Raw genomic sequence first — 19,837 nt, 5'->3', positions numbered from 1 at the left:
TGTTTGAAACCAGAATCCCATGGAGCAGCAGCCCCTGCAGCCCAGTCAGCGAGCACTTGGAATTTCCATGCACACACCCCACTGAATGCTGCCTGACATACACGACCAGAAAGCCTCCATCCTCCAAACATTGAATTGCATTCAGAATTTGAAAGCAAAGGTTCTACTTGTAGACAACCCAGCAACTTACACCCACCAATATAAGAACAAACTGTGAGACAAAGACAATATAGATATATTTGAACAATCTAAAATTTTTCTGTAAAGGTAATTTTTATGTGCAATTGAAGTTTCTTTAAATGAACCCTAGTTTCACCAAGGAATGATTCCATCCATTTAGATGTCACTCCATAGGACATAGGAATGACATCCAATTTTAGGTATTAAATATTGAGGACACTTGAGATCTCTCGTCCTTTATAAAAATGTAGGACAGCATTTGTTTTGTCCAGTCCAGGAAATTCATGTGCCCTAAAGCACTCCCATTAAGCTAATTTAAAACATTTGTATAAAATCAAGCAGCACATTCCAATAAGAACAGCAGAGAACATCTGGCTGCTGAGAAATTGCAGTAGTGAACATCTGACCTGAATCAGCATTTGTAACACTCTCACAGCCCCCTTAGCCCTTCCTACTGCTCCAGGAGCAGCTCTGTCACACCTTCCATGGTATTTTAGCACGCTTCTTACCTTGCAATTTCCATTCTTGTGTACTTCAGCACAAATGTTAGACACATGCCCAGTTATAACTATCATCTTGCTAGACAGAGATCTCTTCTTTCATTTGTCTGATTCAATCATCTTGCATCAAGCACTGAAGGCACTGAAACGAAATGCCCCTGTGCTGCTTCAGAAATTAATCCCTGCCGTGGAAAAGTTGCTCTGTTATTTTAGTAGCTTTAATGAAGTGAAATGAGTTACGGAATCTTTAATTTAACTTGAGTAATATATCAAAAGCTTATATGCTCAGAGCACGGCCTTTGCCATCCATTACAGGCTCCTAGCTTCTTACTTTGGAATTGTTTTTCTTTTAAAAATACATTCAAGTAAGAAATAACCTGGAATCACATCCACTGCAGTGCACTCCTGAGCCTGGAGGAGGGAGGGCTGTGGGCTGGTGCTGGGCTGCAGCACAGCTGATGGGTTCCAGCAGCAATAATTGTTGGCTCTACAATGCCTATCTGCCTACCTGGCAATATCCATCAGTACCTTCAAGAGGAAGGTAAGGATGTGAAAGGAACACGTTAATGAAGCAGTAATGCTTCCAGGTATCAGAATACAATATTAGCACTTGGGTCCCTATTTAGAAGCTCCGGGAGTCAGACTGTGTGACACCACTGCGGCTCAGACCTCTCACTCCTCAAACCTCAGGGTTATAAGGTGTGATCTGACGTGAACAAAGGCATTAAAGGCTGTCTGACGCTTCATAATGTGGTCATAAATAAGTTTGTCTTGGCTAATTGTTAGTGACAGTAAAGCTATTTACAAACTACTCTAAAGGTCAAGCAAGAGTTACCTCCTTTTCTATATGGAAACATAGCAAAGAAAGAGGCAAAGGGAACATGTGATAATCGCTTTCTGAAATGGGAAAATATTAGTATTACATGTTCTGAATACTCATCACGTTTTAATGCCATTTTACTCTCTTTTTGACCTCAGCGTGACCTTAGTAATGATTCTATTCTGAACAGTTTTAATGTCTTCCACAAAGGCTGTGGCTCACTGTGGTTTTTGTAGCTGCTGCTTCTCACTGATTGCACCTTTTATTGTTGTAGCCTTGGGAGATGCTCCTGGCTGTCCCTGGGGCATTACACATCTAGTTACCTAGTGCATCTCCCATGCTTTTTAGTTACTTTTCTGCAGCTTAATGAGATCATTTTTCTATCCCTTCCATTCTTAAAACATGTGGTGTCTCTGCACATCATTTGTTTGAATAAAACATCAGAAAGTGTTTAAGCTTGCACAGGAGGAAGTCTCCCAGACATCACTGTTAAGGTAACATTGTTCCACACTGACACGACTTCTTCCCTTTCATTTCAGCGCTTGCCAAGCTCAGATTTTGCCGACAGGCAGATGCTTGGCAGGAGCAGCCACCTCACCCTGCTCTGCTGCGGGATGCACTGCCATGGGAGGCCAGGATGCTGCTGAGAGGTGGGAGCTGCAGGCATTTCCCATGGATGTACAGAAAAAAACATAAATGAAATGGGAAGCTCAGCCAAGGCCTCAACCCTTTTTTCTGCTAAGCAGGGCAAGGTTAGAGGGCTTATCAGTTACGCCTTTCAAGAAGCTTGCATTTGTTTTGATGATGAGGAAAAGAGCATTCCTTCCGTAGTCTTCTTCTACCACTCCCTTCTCTGACAGGTGAGACTGCAAATCAAGGGCTTTCACTTATCTCTGTTCTCTTTTCCTTAAAGGAATGGTGCCTCTTACACTCCTCTGTGAGGCTGGGATCTCTTGATGACCAATGTCTGCACATGCCTCTACAGATCACTGCAAGAGCTCCCACCTGCTGACATTGTAGTACTCACTTGAGTTTTGCGAGTGCAATGCAATGTTCTTCCAAATGTCACATCAGGGGACAACAGAGGAGGCTAGGGGCTGAACTATTGAGTGGAAGGGAACATATCATGCAGCAGCAATTCACTGGATTTGAATAAATGCTCTGATCCTGGGCTGTGCTCAGTCTGCAGCTAAGTGAGCTGCAGCACTGTGATTGCTGGGGCTGAATGCAAATGCATGTTCATAAGGACCAGGCTGAGTCCAACTGCTTTCATCCCATTGAAACAAGAATCAGCATACAAGATCTCAGCTTCACCAGGCTTTACATGGAAGGAGCGGTCTAAGAGAATCAGTCTGTGTTCTCACTACACCCTTACCTCATGCTGCTAACAGCTGTAAAGTTAAAGTCCATTTCTACAGAGGAAAAATTGATTGTCAGGTCTAGTGCTTAAGCAGTCATTAATTCTTGTGTATAGCTCCTATTTTTGTGTTTTGCTTAAAGTCTCAGCCCCAGACAGTTAACTGAACCAGTATATTAGAAGACGTGTAACAGAGATGGCCGAGGTTCTGCTGGCATCTGCAGTTGATGGGCAGCTCGAGGGAAAATGGGAAGATTTCATGCAATGCTGACCCATCTCAGAAGAGGCCAAATTCCTGTCTGTGACCTTTTCAGGCAAAGAAGGGAAGCAGTGGTGTGCCTGAGCCCCTATAACGAGAACAGGGTGCAACGGGCACACACAGCAGCACAGCTAGAGAGAATGAGCCGAGTTCTTGTCTAACTTGTAGAGACATAAACGAAGGCAATCGTGGGTCTATGGAAGAGAAATGAATCCTCAGCATGGAGACAAATAGTCAGGAGCCAATTTCCTCTAAACTGCTTTATGGTTGGCAAGATTAATCTCACTTCCATGTGAGTGTCTCATAAATACAGCAATGTGTTTGTTCAGATTTCCGTAATGGTCAGTAGAGAGGTCTGGGCCTCATCAAGAGGACAGTTCATCAACCTGACCTCAGGTGAGGAGGAGTCACTGAGGAATGGCATTTGTCTCTGTAGGAGGGAGAGACCCTTCGACATGCACAGCTGAGTGAGATAAATTCTACCCTAAATTCAGGTACCAATTTCTGATAAGGAGGACAAGCAAACTGCTGCACATATGGTTTGTGCAGGGTCACTGCCACGTGCACATCATCACAATATCAGCCATCCTTGATTTCAGAAAATTGCTGTGGTTTAACTGCTACCCACAGGTGGTACTGCAATTACTTAACAGAGGTTCCGTGTTGATCAAGAGATGAAGTGTGATGTAAAACTGGCTGTAAAACTGGCTGCAGGTATCACTTGCTGCTGACTAGCAGCTGTGTAATCCAGGGATACAGCAAAGCAAAACAGAAGAGCAGGCAGTGATATGCATCCAATGAGAGAGCAGCAGAACTGTTCCCCAGGCTTTAGCCACAGCCCAGCTTGCATTTTTCCTCTCAACAGTATTCTATTTCCTCGCTGCTCATTTTTCCATATTTCCATATTCCAATCCCTGCCTAAAGCAAAGGCCACGTCCTGGCTTGGCCTCAGACCCCACAGAAACCTGTGCCCACCCCCTCAGCTCTGCACAGTGCCGCTGCATACAGCACAGGATTTTTTGGCTGGGACCTTCCTAAGGTGTCACACTGGGCCATTCCTAATCCTCTGCACAAACAAAGCTGTCACACAAACAATTAATTGCGCATGCAAGGACGCCCATCCATTAATATGTTTCAATATTGGAAGATTTCTGGGGAGACAGAAATTGAATCACGGGAAGCAAAGCAGAATGAAGGCATGGAGATCAAGCAGGCTTCTTCGTGTGCTGTCACATAAGACAGACTCTGTTCTCCCCAGATCTTCCTACTTTTGCCTGCAAATGCATGTCTCCCTGTTTCCATCTATTTCTGGCAAGGCCAGAAGTCCCCAAGAGCACTATAATTATATCCATCAGAGATGTCAGAAGAGTTTACAGCTGAAGTAGATGTTTGTTCCTAACAGGAAAATCAGGTACACACTCCTGTGCTGAGGAGGTGCAAAACCAAACTGCTGCACGCAGTGTTTTGTGGAAGATTGTGGAATCTGGCAGTAGCAGAGGGAGAGATTTGTGGGGCATCTCTGCTTTAGGAAATAAAATAAGTCATATGATCCTTCTGGGCTTTAACTTTGAGCTATTAGGATTGAGTAGGACAAACTAACTTTAAATGACACCTTGTTGCTTCCCCTGTTGGACAGGATGAAAGTGGATAAGCTCCTTAATGCGACTGCAATAATGAGAGATAACCCACAGGTATCTCTCCCTGTGTTTATTGCAAGTTTTCATTTCATGTGCTACAACCTCTTTGCCTGCAAGTCTGAAATAAGCGAGGTACTTGTAATGAGAAGTCTAATTTTCCTATGGCAGTGTTAAAATACAATTGCATTGGGTTGTACGTGTAACGGAGTATCCGTGTTCATGAGTGAAGATATTTTCAACAATGCACATTGTTAAAAAATAAAAGAGAAACATTACTGAAGAGGATCAGCCTTGCAAAGATGTCTTATAACTTGCAGGAGGTTAATGCCTAAGACTTAGGTTAGTGCCTAGTGAGTTTGGATTGGGGGAACACAGAGCACCAAGCGGCGCCAGGCTGCAGCAGGCCTTGTGGGCACAGAGTTCCTCTGGGCTGGGCAGGTGATGTTGGGCTGATAAAATCTGCCAGCACCCACTCACAGCAGAAGCAGATTATCATCCTACAAGCTGCAAAATGGTTTCCATTGTGTACATACGCAGCCACGTGAGCAAAATACCCACGTTTCATTGCGCATTCTACTACATATTATGCTCCATTATTTTTGAATACAATAGTTCTCTTGGCATTAGTACTAAATGAACTGCAAGTTCATCTCATTGCAAAGGCTAAACAAACAGGCAGCAACAATGGAAATAAATCAGATTGCTGCCGTGCTTTCAAGCAGCTGGTAAAAATAATATTTTAATCGAATAACTCAGCTGTAACCACTGTGAACTACTGGGAAGGTTAAGGCTGTGGCTCAGAATCCTAGTGAGAATACACACAGCATTATTCAAAACAAGCAATTTCGTCCCCACTGCATAAAATGTAGGATAAAGTGTAGGAGATGGCAGTCTGAATTTCTTTCCCTACTGCCAGGCGGAATCCACCAACAGGATAACAGTTAATGCAGTATTCTGGAAGACAAGACCCCTAGCAAGAAAATACAGCGTTATATAAAAATAAAGGCAGCCAGGGTGGTCTGATTCACTCCAAAATAAAGCCAGTGAGAAGGAGAATAAGTCCATGTTTAAGATTCTGAACAGGTTAGGGAGAATGGAGAGCTTGGCATGGCCTGGCTGCCTCAGGTGCATGCCTGTTTTATGGCAGCACTGCCAGGCAAAAGGAACCAGAGAGTGGAGCTGCTCTGGTACTGTGATGCTGAAAATCAATGGGAATGCTATGGGTAACGCTGTTCAGATGTGCTCCAGTGGCCCTGTGCCCCACCATATGGGGTCTCACACAGCTCAAGAGGCACAGATTTGCTTAAAGAAAGGAGCAAAACCGAGGCGGAAGTTCACAGAGCTTTGCTCTCCCTTGGCACCAAATTTAAAGCAACTGTGAGCACAAGAGATCCTCCCCTTAACCAGAGTGCTCTCTATTTTATTGCAAGCTCTGTCCCCCCGAGCTGCCTCCACTGACCTCTGAAACACAGCACCAGCCAGCCAGGCATGGCTTCCATAGGGCTCCAGGACAAAGGCAAGTCCCAAGCTTCTCTTGCTAGATAACAAAGCCTGGCACCACTGGGAAGGCAAATAATTAACAGTAACCTTTACAAAGAAGTTGCTGTTAACAATTCTTTTTCCAAAAAGTTGTCCCAACCTCTTGCCTACCAATGAATCAGCACACAATTTTCAGATATCAACCATGCTCTGCATTTAGGTACAAAACAGTCTAAACAGCCAAATAATCACGCTACTCTCTCAATACATATAAAATTTATGGATGCTGCAATATTTCAGCAAAGGCACTTTTCGAAGGAGGAATGGTCTGCAGAGCAATTAGGATGAAAAAGAGTTTTGGCTGCCTTTGGCTCAGCAGCACTCATCTGTCACAGAGGGAAATTTATGCTGCTGCAGAAGCCTGCATTAAGAGGCTGGGAGGAGAGCACAGCCCCATGGCTCTTGGGTGCTGCAGCGGCCAGAAGCTTCTCTGCAGTGCCAAAAACACACCCATGGAAATGACAAGCTTTTGTCAGCACAGCCCTCAAACACCAATAAGAAAGTATGATTTTACTTTACCTTGCTTGCCACCACAACTGGTTCTTTCTGTCTCATGTCTGCTATTTATGGTTGTTGCCCCAGATGTTCACAGGTATTAAGAAGTCCTTCTGCTCTGTCTCGTATGGTTTCCTCCCTTCTGCAGCTCCTGCTCAAGACCTTCATTGCTAAAGGAGTTTAGAATCTGACTTATCAGCTGCAGCTCTGTCCTTTCAGGGACAGAAACTCCACTGTTCTAAGAAAGCATAGACATCAGCAGTAAAATTAGAGCTTGTTAGTTGAGAACTGAAGTTACCTCCAGATTACTGTTTATTTTCCAGGTTAGATATGTACAAACCTCCCCTCAGGTGTTTTGCTTTGCATGATGAACAGCAAAGATAAATGTAAGGACAGTAAGGTGAAACTTAATATCTGTTTTACAGGCATTAGGTAAACACAATAGGTTTAATTACGTACTAGAAATGATAAGCATCTGTGGTTGCAGAGCTAGCACCTAATCTGGAGAGACAGTTCACCCCCAAGTGTCCCAGCTCAAGGCACACTTCTCAGCAGTGAAGAGTTGAGTCTTAATTGGCAGCTCTGTCCCATTATTTCCTACTACTTCTGGGATTGTTACAGTTTTATTTCCTCACTTCTGTCTTGCAGCATAATAAGCTGCTCACAACTGCAGGGTTTCCAGCAACACCCCCAGACTGCAGGCAGGATCTCTCAGTGTTGAGCAGATGCTCCAAAACCACACAAGATGTGATCACCTGGGCCCTGAGTGAAGGGGGAAGCCATGCCTCAGATCACAAGCACTTGGAGCATTAAAAAGGAAAAAAAAATAAATAATGTTGTGAGCCTGATCTGTTGCATTAGTGAAAAGACTGAAAGAGCAGAGAAGCTGTAGGGTGTTTTTCAGCTAGTAAGCAGGGCTTTACATAGCCTGTCTGTGCGTATCCACACTTTGTCTGTACATGTGTGTTCTTCCTTTGTTCAACACTTAATTGTCCTGAGTATTTAGTGCCCATATCTGCTACTTGCAAATGAGGTGCTTCTAACAAGTAGACTTTTTTGAGGGGGTGGGAAGGGGGAAAGGGGATCCTGAGATCAATAGATCAAGGAAAATAGTTCACAGCTATCCCCTTTCACAGAAAACAAGTCTATTCCCCCAGCTCTCCACGCCCCAGATTGTTGTTGTTTTATTATCTGTGTGAGCCAGACATTGGCAAGGGGATGAGAAAAGAAAAAAATGACAGGACATTGTAAGAGAATTTAATGAAGTGGCTCCAAATATTGTATCAAAATAAATGAAGTGAATAATGCAAGAGCTCATTCCAGCTCCTTTCTACAACAATAACTATTGTCTGAGCAGCACATCTGAGGAGATGGGGATGGATGGGTGAATACAAAGGTGCCACTCCGAACATTACAGAGTAGGGAACAATGGGCAGCTTGAATTGCTAAATTTAATTTCAGTAATTCTTTGAGTCCAGATACTCAGGTAGAAAATAGCAGGTGATAAAAGAGGAGGAGGAGGAATTATTATCCTTTCTGGTCTCACTTAACTATTTTGATTCTGCTTAAGACGGAGGGAAATGGGCCGATTGCTCTCCTGCACCTTTGCACTCCCGTGTGAGCCATCTGCACCTCGAGCAGCTCACCTGCAGCCCTGTTCAAGCAAGCAGCCCACAAGAATCCTTTGCTCCTAGAGAAAAGGATCTGCACTGCTCTGTGCTGCCCATAGAGCCTCTCCTAACCCAATTGCATTTCACTGACAGCTTTTCTTGCAAATTCCCTCTCTGCACAGCTTACGCTAAGAACCTTAATATTCCTGCAGATTCAGAAAGGGGATTTCCAACAAGCATTAGGAAAATTAAACTTCTCAAGAGCCGTCTCAATCTGACAAGCTATTCCTAGCTCTTCAAAGTACTGTAAGTGAAAATATTGAAGTGGGGGATGGGGAACTTGTAGTAAGCAAAAGATGAATTAAGGCTAGAAACGGGGACAGCTTAAGTCCGCTTTGCACATACATAAAGCACAGGTACACACAGATAGATATACATGTATTTTCATGCTCCCAGTAGAGACGATGCTCTACCACCCTGTGCTTCCACCCAAAGCCAAAACAGCAGCTGTCACTAATGAGTGGGGCATTTCCCTCTGAGATTGGTGCTTTGCAGCAGCATGAAGCACAGGAGTGCCATCCCCTCTGGCAGTGCGTGGGGAGCTCGGGATTCAAGCAGCAGCTGACTCGGTACTAGACCAAAACAATTAGAAGAGATGATTAATATCCTATTGCTCTTCAGGGATTTGCGTGGTTGTGTGAGGCTTGGGCGGAGCAATGAAAAAAATCTTCTGGAGCTTTCATTTGCAGCCTGCCAAAAATGCCTCTTGAGCTGCGTGAGTTGGCCTTGCAAAAGAAACACTACTGAGTGTTGTTCTGAAGATGTAGTCCAGCCTGGGGAGTGCTGGGTACAGGGCTAGATCAATAATTGGGATCTTTCAATATTGTAAAATATCTTGAGCTAATACATGACAGCTTGATGTTATTTAAGGGAGAAATACGGAAGGGGCAGACTCGACCTTGGCATCCTGACTAGCAGAAGAGAATGCAATGCCAAATGCTAAGAGCAAAGCTATCGATTAGGATTGAGAAGGGCGACTGATGAAAGAAAGCTGTAAAATGTTACGGAGGGCAGAGATGAGCACAGTGATTTGGATTCAGGGCCTGATGAGGAAAGAACGGATAATGGGTGACCTCTGTCAGTCAGCCAAAGTCTTTGCTGGAAAAACAGGGAAATGAGACGAGTACATGTGGGAGAACCCTTTTCCCTTTCCTGCTGTTACTTTACACAGTGAAAACTGTCCAAGGAATGCGGCCAAATCTCCCTCTGCCCACGTGGCTCTGGGAAGCACTGTCATTTTGACATTAGAAAACACTGAATGCCTGCTTTGGAAGTGAAAGAAACTGTTCAGGACACATCTCCGGAGCAGCTGATACTTGCCAGTCCTGCAGAGGGGTCTGCAGGCACAGCACAGGGCTGCAAGAAGGGCTGATGTGCTCAGCAGAATGCCTGGGCTTGGTGGCACACCAGAAGATGCTCTGTGCTTGGCTGCTGAGCATCCCCATGCAGGGCAGCAGCTGGGGCCCCCAGAACCAGGTCCAGACACTGGTCCCTGTGTAACCAGGCTGAAACACAAATGTGCAGGAGCAGATGGGGGAATTAGCTACAGCAGAAAGCTGTAGCCATCATTCAACCTCTGCTTCTGCTGAAGGGGGCTGGAGACTGCCTCAGAGCTGCTAAGCTGAACCCTGCTAATGGAGAGCACAGCCCCTTTACTACTATTTTTATTTCTCTTTCCCTCTCTCAGTTCATCCAAGGTTACTGAGCACTGTAAAATGTTGAAAATGAGAATCTCTGTCACATTTGCAGGCACCTACCCTCAAGAATGAACAATGGAGCTCTTTGGATTGGTTTTTGGATCATTAATATCTGACTTCAGGAACCTCAGATTTAACTATTAGAAACAAAGATGCAAACATGAATAAACAAAGTCCCTGTTGCACTTCAAACTCACAGCTTTCTGGTGCTGGTATCAGTGGTTTGAGTTCTGCCACAAGCTCAGGCACCAGACTGCTCAGATCCAGCTCTGCCACCTCAGTGTGTGTTAAGAGAAGTGGCTGTGATTGCAGAAGGGAAATACAACAAGAAGCCTCATTTGCACCTACCAAAACCAGGAGGGGATGAGCTCTGGTGGACGGTTCAGGCAGTGTGGGTCGGTGCTGAACATGTCCCTCCAGGCTCACAGGGAGGTTTTAAGGAGACAGATGCAGCAACTTGTCGTATGCAATCTACCAGCCATCTTTAAAATGCAACGGGAATTTCTTAATGAGCATTGGCAGTACATAAAAACAGAGTAGCAGTGCTGCTATTCCAGCCATTAATATTACATAGGTGGGCTGCTTAATTTGCTGTTCCTCACAGAGCCTGAGCAGGAAGCCTGCATAACGGAGGGTTTGTTGACAGAGGTTTCCCTATTGAATCAGCAAAGAGGTGGGAAGTGATCCCAGCTCAGGCATGTTAGTTAGACCTGGGCCTGTCTAGAGCTCCTGGTTACGGGCACAGTGTATATGGCTCTCTGTTCTTTTTAGGCCCTTATTGCTGCCACTTTTGAGCTTCACCCATGATAGCTTTCACCAAGAAGCCACGCAGAGCAGTAATGCTCACCAACTTCATGGAACAGAGACTTTACTTGCACGGGATGAAGAGGATGGCTGATGCAGACCTAACACCCATTCAGGGTGTTAACCACAGGCTTAACCACACACCCTGTGCTAAGTGCAGAAGCAACCCCTCCAGAGTGTTTTCAAAGAGCGAGGAAAAACCTGGAAGCAGAACACAAATCTCAGCACCTCACCAGCCATGCCCTGGCTTGCTAAAAGCTTGCAGGCCAAAAGAGTCTGCTGCTTTAAATAGGGACATTCTCTTCTACTCCTCACAGTATGGGCTGGCAGTAATACACAACTGGCTTTATATGGCAGCCATTGTACTGTAGGCAATGAGATGAATCACTAAATGCAGCACTGCAGTGCTCTGAAGCTGTGCATGGAAGGAAATACAGTGCTAGCAGTATACAGACAGAAATACGTGACATAGCTCTTGGATTTCCAAGCACTAAATAAATTAATCTCTGAGAATATTTTGAAAGTGCTTGAGGCATTTTCTAAACACAACATTTGGTGACAATTGCTGCTTGCCTGAGTTAATTCCTCAGCGATGATTACCAGACTTAGCTTGATCAATACACATGTGAGTCCAGCCGAGTTCATCTCCTAAGTGACGTGAAGTCTCCTGTGTTGTAGCACATGGCTCCTTTACCTCTTGTTAAGGCTCCTCCACAAAGAAATGTCCCCACAGACGCAGGGGAATGCCAGCAGGCAGTCTTGGAGAAGCTGAGCATACCCAGAACTGAACTGAAGTGTCTCTAGTGTGCTCATTTCATTTATGTTTCATTCATTATGGAAACGAGGTGTGAAAGTAGTTTCTAGAGCTACTTAGCGCAGGCTGCACATCAATTTAATACCTCTTCTGGTTTTTCAAGTCATTTACCTCCATAGAACTCTTGTTCCAGAACAACTATTTACCTGCATTTCTCAGACCTTGAATTTGCTGGTGTACTAATGGAGCTCAGTCTAAACCACTATGTATATATATGACTGCTGAAGGGGAAGCCCTTAAAAAGAAGAAAGACAGTGAAGAACCAGCTTACCTGATTTATAGAACAACTGAGATTCTACTCCTCGTATTTATGCATAAAGCATCTAAAAAAAAAAAAAAGCCAAACTGCATCAGACACGTTTCCTTTTGTTAAAATGCCTGTACCAGTCTATCAGTCTAGCTACTCACATACAAAGAGGCATCACATAAAAGGAGACTCAAATATGAAAACAAGGAAGCAACTGCAAAAAAAAACATTTATATCTCTCAGAGGAGACTGCTTGCTACAGTAGGGCTCTTCAGGCTTGAGAGGTTGCCAATGGGAGCCACAGGCTGCAAAATGTGCACAAAGCACCAACATCCTACCACTGCTTTTATGACAGGGAGCAGAGTTTATCCCCCTTCACTCACCAAACAGGATTCTTGTCTGATTGCCTGAAACACAAGGTTTCATTCTTGATATGCTTCACGGTTCAGAAGTTTTCACCTGAAAGTGTTGTGAGAAAAGCAGATACATACATACACACACAGACAGCATGACAGACAGATACATACTTACATATGTACAAAAATCTCTACAGAAAGTTGAGTTATTAACCTATTAGCAGATTGAGTCTGCTTGCTTGCATGCTGACAGCCACAATCCACTCTGATTTCTCCTTGAGTTGAGCTCACAATCCTGATACATTGAAAAGCATGCGTAGAAACGATGTCTCCGTTTGGTTTTGCCACAGATTTCCTATGTTATCTTGGGCAAAACACTTAATCCCAGTTTTCTCCATGTCAATAAGGAATCCACCTTGCTCAGAGCACTTTGAGATCTACAGACAGAGCACTCTAGTACTAGGCATTATTTATAGTATTGCCCTATGGATAATAGCAAGCTGCAGCTGTTAAGAGACGTTAGGGATGTCTGAGCAAGCAGAAAGGCATAAATCTGAATGTCAGTATCCTTAGCATCATTGCTAGTGACTGTTTCATCCAAGGAGAACATTTCAGTGGTTTGTGCTACCAGATGAACTTGCTGTTAGTTCTCCACGTTCCCTAGAGGCAGCTAACACAGAAATCTGGATTTACCATTGCAGCTCATTGGTAAAGCAAGTCTGACAGCCTGCTCGCAGCATGGCTTGTACCTGCTCCTTCTGAAGGAGGAAGACTGGCCACAGAATGACGCTTTTGCAACGCAACCCTGCACGCATGCATGAATCTCATCTGCACAGACTGCTGGCTTGCTGAAATTTGGCCACCTTTACCCTGACCTCCACGTTACTGAGGGTGAATTTCTGTGGTCACAATTAGTGATGTGTAAAAAGCACCCAAAATAGCTCAGGAAAGGGAAGCAAATCAGTGGGCTAGCACACTGCTGAACTTGCTGGGAAGCTGCAGGGCTTTTTGGCGAGCCTGAAGCTGCTTCCAACATGTGAGCACTCATCCAGAGGCAGCCTGGACTCTGCCTCATGCTGTCCTTACTGCTGCAGCCAGTGTTAAGCTTACATAGGACTCAGTAATCCAGGCTTTTTTTTTTTTCAAAATCTTGTGTGGAATTATACAACACGTCTCCAAAACACAGGTATTGATCTCCAAAGTCTTCACCACATTCGCCCTTTTTACAACTACTTACTCTCTTAGTATTGTCTTCAAATGCATTTAGACAAATATGGATCTTTCCAAATACATCCAGAGCACAAACTCACATATTAGACCCTCACACCAGGGATATGCATATGGATTTATTTGCATCTAGTCTCAAGCCTTGGAAGAGCGACTTGGTGCAAATACATTTGTTGTATAACATGCTGTTGATGTTATACCTTTTCCCACCAGCACTGCAGAAGAATGCAAAACTTTGTAATGAGATTGTGCCAAGAGTCATAATTCACCATTTCATCGGAGGACAAGTCTCCTTGCTGCTGCCAGTCTCTTTTAGGGTAAATGTTCTGACAGTGAAAGGAGAGAGGCGTTCAGAGTAGGAAAAAAGATGAAGCCACTAAAATGCAAATTTTATTCACAGTTGGCATATTTATAAATATATATATTACATTCTTACAATCTACAGTACATTCTAAATATAGAGGGATTCAATCTAAGTGTTTGTGGGAGGGTGGGTGTGTATTAAACAGAGCAACCTAGATTCAATGACAGAAAGAGACTTAATAATAAAAGAGGGGCAAGGGCTCACTCTGGAAAAGAAAGGAAAACTTGAAATATAAGCCAGAATTTAGTTAATGCTTTGGCACTTTGCCACCGGTCACTGGAAACCGCTTTTGGACCTCACAATAAACGTTGTGGTTTTAGGGCTGAAGGGTATACCAGACTCAAAGGGAAACCACTGAAATCTTACCGTATGTACATCCTTATCAGAGGAAAACAAAAGATAACCATCACTTCTGGGAGAAACAAAACGTTATCTACCGAGTTTAGCTGTTCAGATTTCAACAGTGTTGGCTGTGCAGCTCTTCTCCGTGGCCTTTCAGTGCCCTCTAAACGTGCTGGGCAGGGGATAAAGAAGCATGAGCAGAAGGAACCAAACAACCTGACCTCTCCCAGGGAAGGGGACGAACAAAGAGACAGCTGCTGTTTGTGTCTGAGTCCTGCACAAGTCATGCTTACCCAAGAGAGAGCGGTCAACTTTGGTAAATGACAGCACATAAAGCGAGTACCAGCGTGACACCAACCCTGCCTGTGCTTGGAGAGAGCACACCATGGAGAAGCGAGTGTGCATGGAAGGGGAGGGAGAATCCTCCACGCTTCCAGATATGACTGATGCTAGCAAGTGCCCTCAGGGTTCCTGGCTGGGAGTGCTCCAGGGAAATGGCAGGGAATATAAATTTGAAACAGGACAATCAAAGAAAGTGGGCTTTTAAAAATAGCTTGTTCCCTCAAACTTTCCAAAATGGACCTTCCTTTAAATGAGTGGTATTCTGAGTATAGATTCTATCTTCTTCTATTTTACAAATTAAGAAATACTGAAAATTAGCTGGCAACGTTTATTACCTTGGCATCTACTTAAAAAGACAGTTTCGGTTTTAACTGTATATGTGTATCCATTCTCAGTGCTTGGGAGGCAAATGTGCTGGTTTGTAAACAGCCCAGTTGCTCCATTTTTCCCATCAGATTCTTTGGAAACTCATGACTTTGCATCACTGGGAGCTGCTCTGCTCACACTGTTGATTTTTCTCAGCTGTAAACTAACGTTCTTGGATGGATATGCCCTGCATGTGGCTTGAATGACATGCTCTCTTCATTGATCTATTTACTCCTAGTCCAATTTTTTTGCTTTTAAACAAAGCTTGCAATATTGAACAGTAGAGCTGAACGAACTTTGTAATATCCAAACTGCACTGGAGTTTGTTATACTTATTGATTTCCTGGGACAGCTCAGAGAAGGAGACCGTATTATTTTGCTAAGTTTTTTGTCATGTTACCATGAATCAAGAAATCTCACACATCTCTCACTCCCATCTCTGAGCACAGAGAAGACTTGTATTTGTATTTTAAGAGCTGCCCAGGATCTCTGGTCTCCCAGCTGCTTTTGGGTGGCTTTTAGGGGCTCCATGGAGTTATTATCCATCAGCTGATTCTTGTGATCAATACAGCATTTTGCCCCACTACCCAAAATTAAAGGCAGAAGGTGAGTGAAAAACAAATGAACAAACAAACCAAACCAAATAGTCTTTTGTGTCTTATTACACATTTTCATGTAATCTCTCCATATAGTTTTTAAGTTCTTTGCACTCTCCCAGGTCCATATCCTGGCAAACCCATTTAATATCATCTTCACTGTTCATTAAGATTGAGTTGACAGTTGGACATCCATCATCAGAGGAGATGGTGGTAAATGTGGTGAATTTAACCCGTTTCCTCTTAGAGGTAGGAGAAGTAGTTGGTTCACTTTTCTGTTCTTTCCCTTCAGTGAATGTGGACTCAGCAGATCTAAAAGCTTGTCCATTAATATTCTGGGGGGCATTTGTGTTGAGGAGATATTTGCTTTCTTCATAGTCCACTCCTCTATCAATGGCTGTAATACGTTCGTCTTGTTGAGATGAGAAATTTATGTGATTCTCCAGAAGTTCTGTCCTGTTGCTCAGCCCAACCCAGTCATGAGAGTGGCTCAGGCCTTCTTGTTCTTCGAAGGGAACTTGTTTGTTTCTGTACTTCAAAGCAAAAGTGACACAGTTGATAAGGAAGACCAGAATTGCCAGGCAAAAGACTCCCAGCAGAGCATACATTCCTATCTCCAGATCACTGAGCCCCCTGGGGGTCTGTACCAGGTCATTCTCTTCCAAGTCATTGTTTCTTGGCAGATCCACCTGTGCAGGGAAGCTCGTGAAATCTATTGGGATGTTCTGCAGATGACTGTCATCATCCAGGAGGCTCTCTCTGTCTTCTTTTTTACTTAGAATAGACTTTTGAGTGGTGGTCCCTTTGCCTTGCTCTTGGCCCATGGAGGAGCTGTAATACTGGCCATCTGGCCCAGCTCTTTCCTGCAAAGTGGTTTTTTGACGCCGGTCGCCGGCACGATTTTCTAGGTGGACACCAGCACCCCTGTGTTTACTATCGCTGATATTAGGGTTGGCATCACTCTGCCCAAACTTCACTTTAATGCTACCACTTCCGACAGCCAGGATGCTCTTCCTTTTGGATTTCTGGCATGATTCACTGATCACCATCTCCACCTTCACCAGTGTCCCCTGGCCTTCCCTCTCAGCTGCAATCACAGGCCACTTGAACTTGGGGTCATGGTGAATGGAGACCACCTTCTCATCCAGAGATGTAGCTGATAAGGAGAAGTCTTTGGAGTCATAAATATCCAGGGGCATGACAGATCCATCACTGAACTGGATCCAGCAGCTGATGGCTGCTTCCTATTTTATACAAAACAAATATACACACACTCAGAATAAACATCGAGGGAAATACGTTCTGTCCCGGTCTATTTCCTCCTCCTCACAAGATCCATATACCATTTATAACCAGAAAAGAAATAAAAAAGCAGAGCAAGAAAATTAATGCTAGGAGAAATACTAGTTAAAAACACTCATTGATAATAAGATTTCTTTCCCCAAAGGTGCTTAAGGGAGCTGTATCCCCTGGGCTGCACAGAATCTACAGCACCATAATAAATTGCATGTCAGAAGGCATTACCAGCTACTGAGATCATTTACTGTTGTATATTTAAATGAAAAAATATATTGCATTATTTCTAAACTGCTTAAAATACAAAGTCTCCTCTTGTTACACACAACACATGTTAAAACATATCTAATATAGCAAATAGACCCATACATGGCTTCAGACATCCAGTCCTTGATTTCTGTCTCTCCAATGAAATGTTTTGTAGAAGCAGAGGAAACAGACCAGTTACTTCTTGAGGAAATGGCCAGAGTAATTTTCACGCTTGTTAGCGATTAAAAGCCAGACAGTAATGAAATTTAATCCTGTGCAACACAAACTGTGTACACGGAAGTTTATGGAATAGTAACTGGGTCAGACCTGGGTACTAATTCTGTATTTGTGTGTGTAACGTCTTCTGGGAACCTTGGCTTTTAGCTTCTAACCAGGATATTCTAAAGAATTCTTACATTTCAGAAAACATGCTGTCACCCAATTCAGAAGGTCTGATCCTCTCAGGTCCTCTCGATTTTGATTGGTCATGCTGCCTGAGAAAATCTTGGTGTTCACATATATATCACTTGTGGGTAAAATTCAGATAGCTCCACTGGAATCCAACTCCTGCTCTGGACAGTTTGATTCACTCTGTTTCAGTCGGGATATCTGCACCTGCTTAAACACTGTAGGCACCATACCAGAAAAACTCCTGTCTTGATGAGTGGATTCTATGGTGTCCAAACTGATGGGAGCTCTTGCCCGGAGCAGCTGGGCTCACCCTGCTCCGATGGACAGACAGACAACCAACCAATCCACTAACCTGCGGATAACCCTACTTGCTGGAAGGGCATTACCGGAGTCTTGTTTCTTTAAATAAACAGCTTTTCAGACAGACTGTATTTACATTTTAACTCAGCATACAGAAAGAGAATAAATATTTATCATTTCCTGTTAAATCATTTCCAGCACATAGTCGTTTACCTGTTCAAATCACAGAGGACAGGCTTCCAGTCTCTGGGGATTGTGTTGTGCATAATCTACTGGCCTGATTCCGAAATCCTTACAGCCATAAAGCTCCCTGTGCTTCAATGGGAGATTTGCTTCTGTCTCTATTTCAGGACTGAGCCCTAAGACTTTGCTGACACTGTCATAAATCCCGGCTTTGTGTTTATTAATCTTTGGATGTTTCTTGAAGGCCGCACAGAATTTATATCATCGGCTCTCATCCTCCCACTGTGTTGCTTAAACCTGCATAATCATTTAATAATTTTGCATTGCTCTGCTTATAGGGATTGTTCTCTGGACATCGTGTACTAAGTGATGGAAGGAATCAGATGTCTTTCAAAGTGGAGTCAGTCCTTGGAGAGCAGTGGGTGCACGATTCCTTGCTGGTTTAGTACTGATCCAGCGCCGTTCTGTCTATAGTCCTATAGCAAGAGAGGGTCTCATCCAGACTCCATTTCTGGGGGCTGGGCTGCATACTGGGACTAAATGCCATCAAACACAGCTTTTGGGTTGATTTCAAGGTAGTTTGTTTAACTCTCCATGTCAGCAATGGATTAGCTCAGTGGTCTTATTTCTAGCTGCCTGGCATTGATTTCTTAACTCCTGGAAGACTATGGGAGCCTGATTTTTATCACCCTATAAAGATGGCAGTTCTGCATTATTTCTCTTCTTACATCCCAAGGATAAGACCCAATGATGAATTAAAGCATCTCAACAGTTGGCCAGATTTCAAACATGCATGCCGTGCTCATTTACCTTTAAAGCTCAGATCATGTTTAAGAGTTAAGAGCCAGGTGCATCCTTGATATTAGTCCCAGAGTGATGGATTTGGTTGAAAAAAAAGTTTAAATTTAAAATCTAGACAACAGCACAAGGACAACTATTGAGCAGGACCTGATGGAGAGGTGATAAAGTCCAAAAGCCCTTAGTGTTTTTGCCAGCATATGAATGGCTCAGTACAAGGATTTCAGATCTGCCGGAGCTTGAACAAGGCAAAGTTTGGTTGAACCATTCTTAGCACCAGGAGAAAAAAGAGGGGAAGTCTGCTATTACTCACAGAATAACCCCATTGCAAAGGTAGGATCAAAGGTAATAGACACTGGAGAGAAAACTCTCCCATTCCCCTTTGTCACATGTCAAAATTTATCATGTCCACGAGAGCCTGTGAAGATCTGACCGAAGAAAAAGGGAACATCAGACAACAGTGATCACTGATACAGGGACTGAGAATAACTGGGAAAAAATGATTTATGTACGTATTTATGTTTAATCATGTATCATATTCTAGTAATGACTTAGAATTAAAAGGATGTTCCTCAGATACTTAACATGGTAAAAAAAAAAAATATATGGAAGAGTCTGGCACTATGCAAAATACCTTCTTTTTTAAAGATGGACTTCAGAACTGATTTAGCTGACTTCGACAGGAGGCTGAACTCAGCAATGCCACTGGCACCATCTCCACTGCTGTGACAGGATCCGGATGGGACAGAAAGGGGTGTGTGTGTGTGTGAGGTGACTTCTGTTGCTTATTTATGACACATCATTGAGTTGCACGGGTTATGCAAGGGCTGCAGACAAGACAGATGTGGCAGGCTTGTTTGCTGACTTGTGTTGTTTAGCCTTTGCTATTTTTGTGAGATCTTTGTTTTTCTACTAGGGCACCTGATGGTCTTTGTTAAGAAGTGCCCATAAAGAAAGTGCTTTATTAGTATATTGTTAATAAAAATCT

The 19,837-nt window shown here is 43.6% G+C and overlaps 1 protein-coding gene across 1 annotated transcript in view; it reads right to left on the bottom strand.

Moving 5' to 3' along the window:
- Positions 1-15,677: 15,677 nt before the first annotated feature.
- TMEM132D (transmembrane protein 132D) overlaps positions 15,678-19,837 on the bottom strand; it is a gene marked incomplete at both ends in the record, with an annotated part of 192,715 nt that continues 188,555 nt past the window's right edge. Inside the window, one exon of the mRNA XM_079543845.1 lies at positions 15,678-16,856. Coding sequence (XP_079399971.1) covers positions 15,678-16,856 — 1,179 coding nt within the window. The remainder of the gene's footprint in view (positions 16,857-19,837) is intronic.

This window comes from Tetrao urogallus (assembly GCF_951394365.1).
Source record: "Tetrao urogallus genome assembly, chromosome: 17".
In the NCBI taxonomy this organism is placed as follows: domain Eukaryota; kingdom Metazoa; phylum Chordata; class Aves; order Galliformes; family Phasianidae; genus Tetrao; species Tetrao urogallus.
Note: the sequence above shows the minus strand (reverse complement) of the source record. Positions and strands in the feature narration are given on the sequence as shown.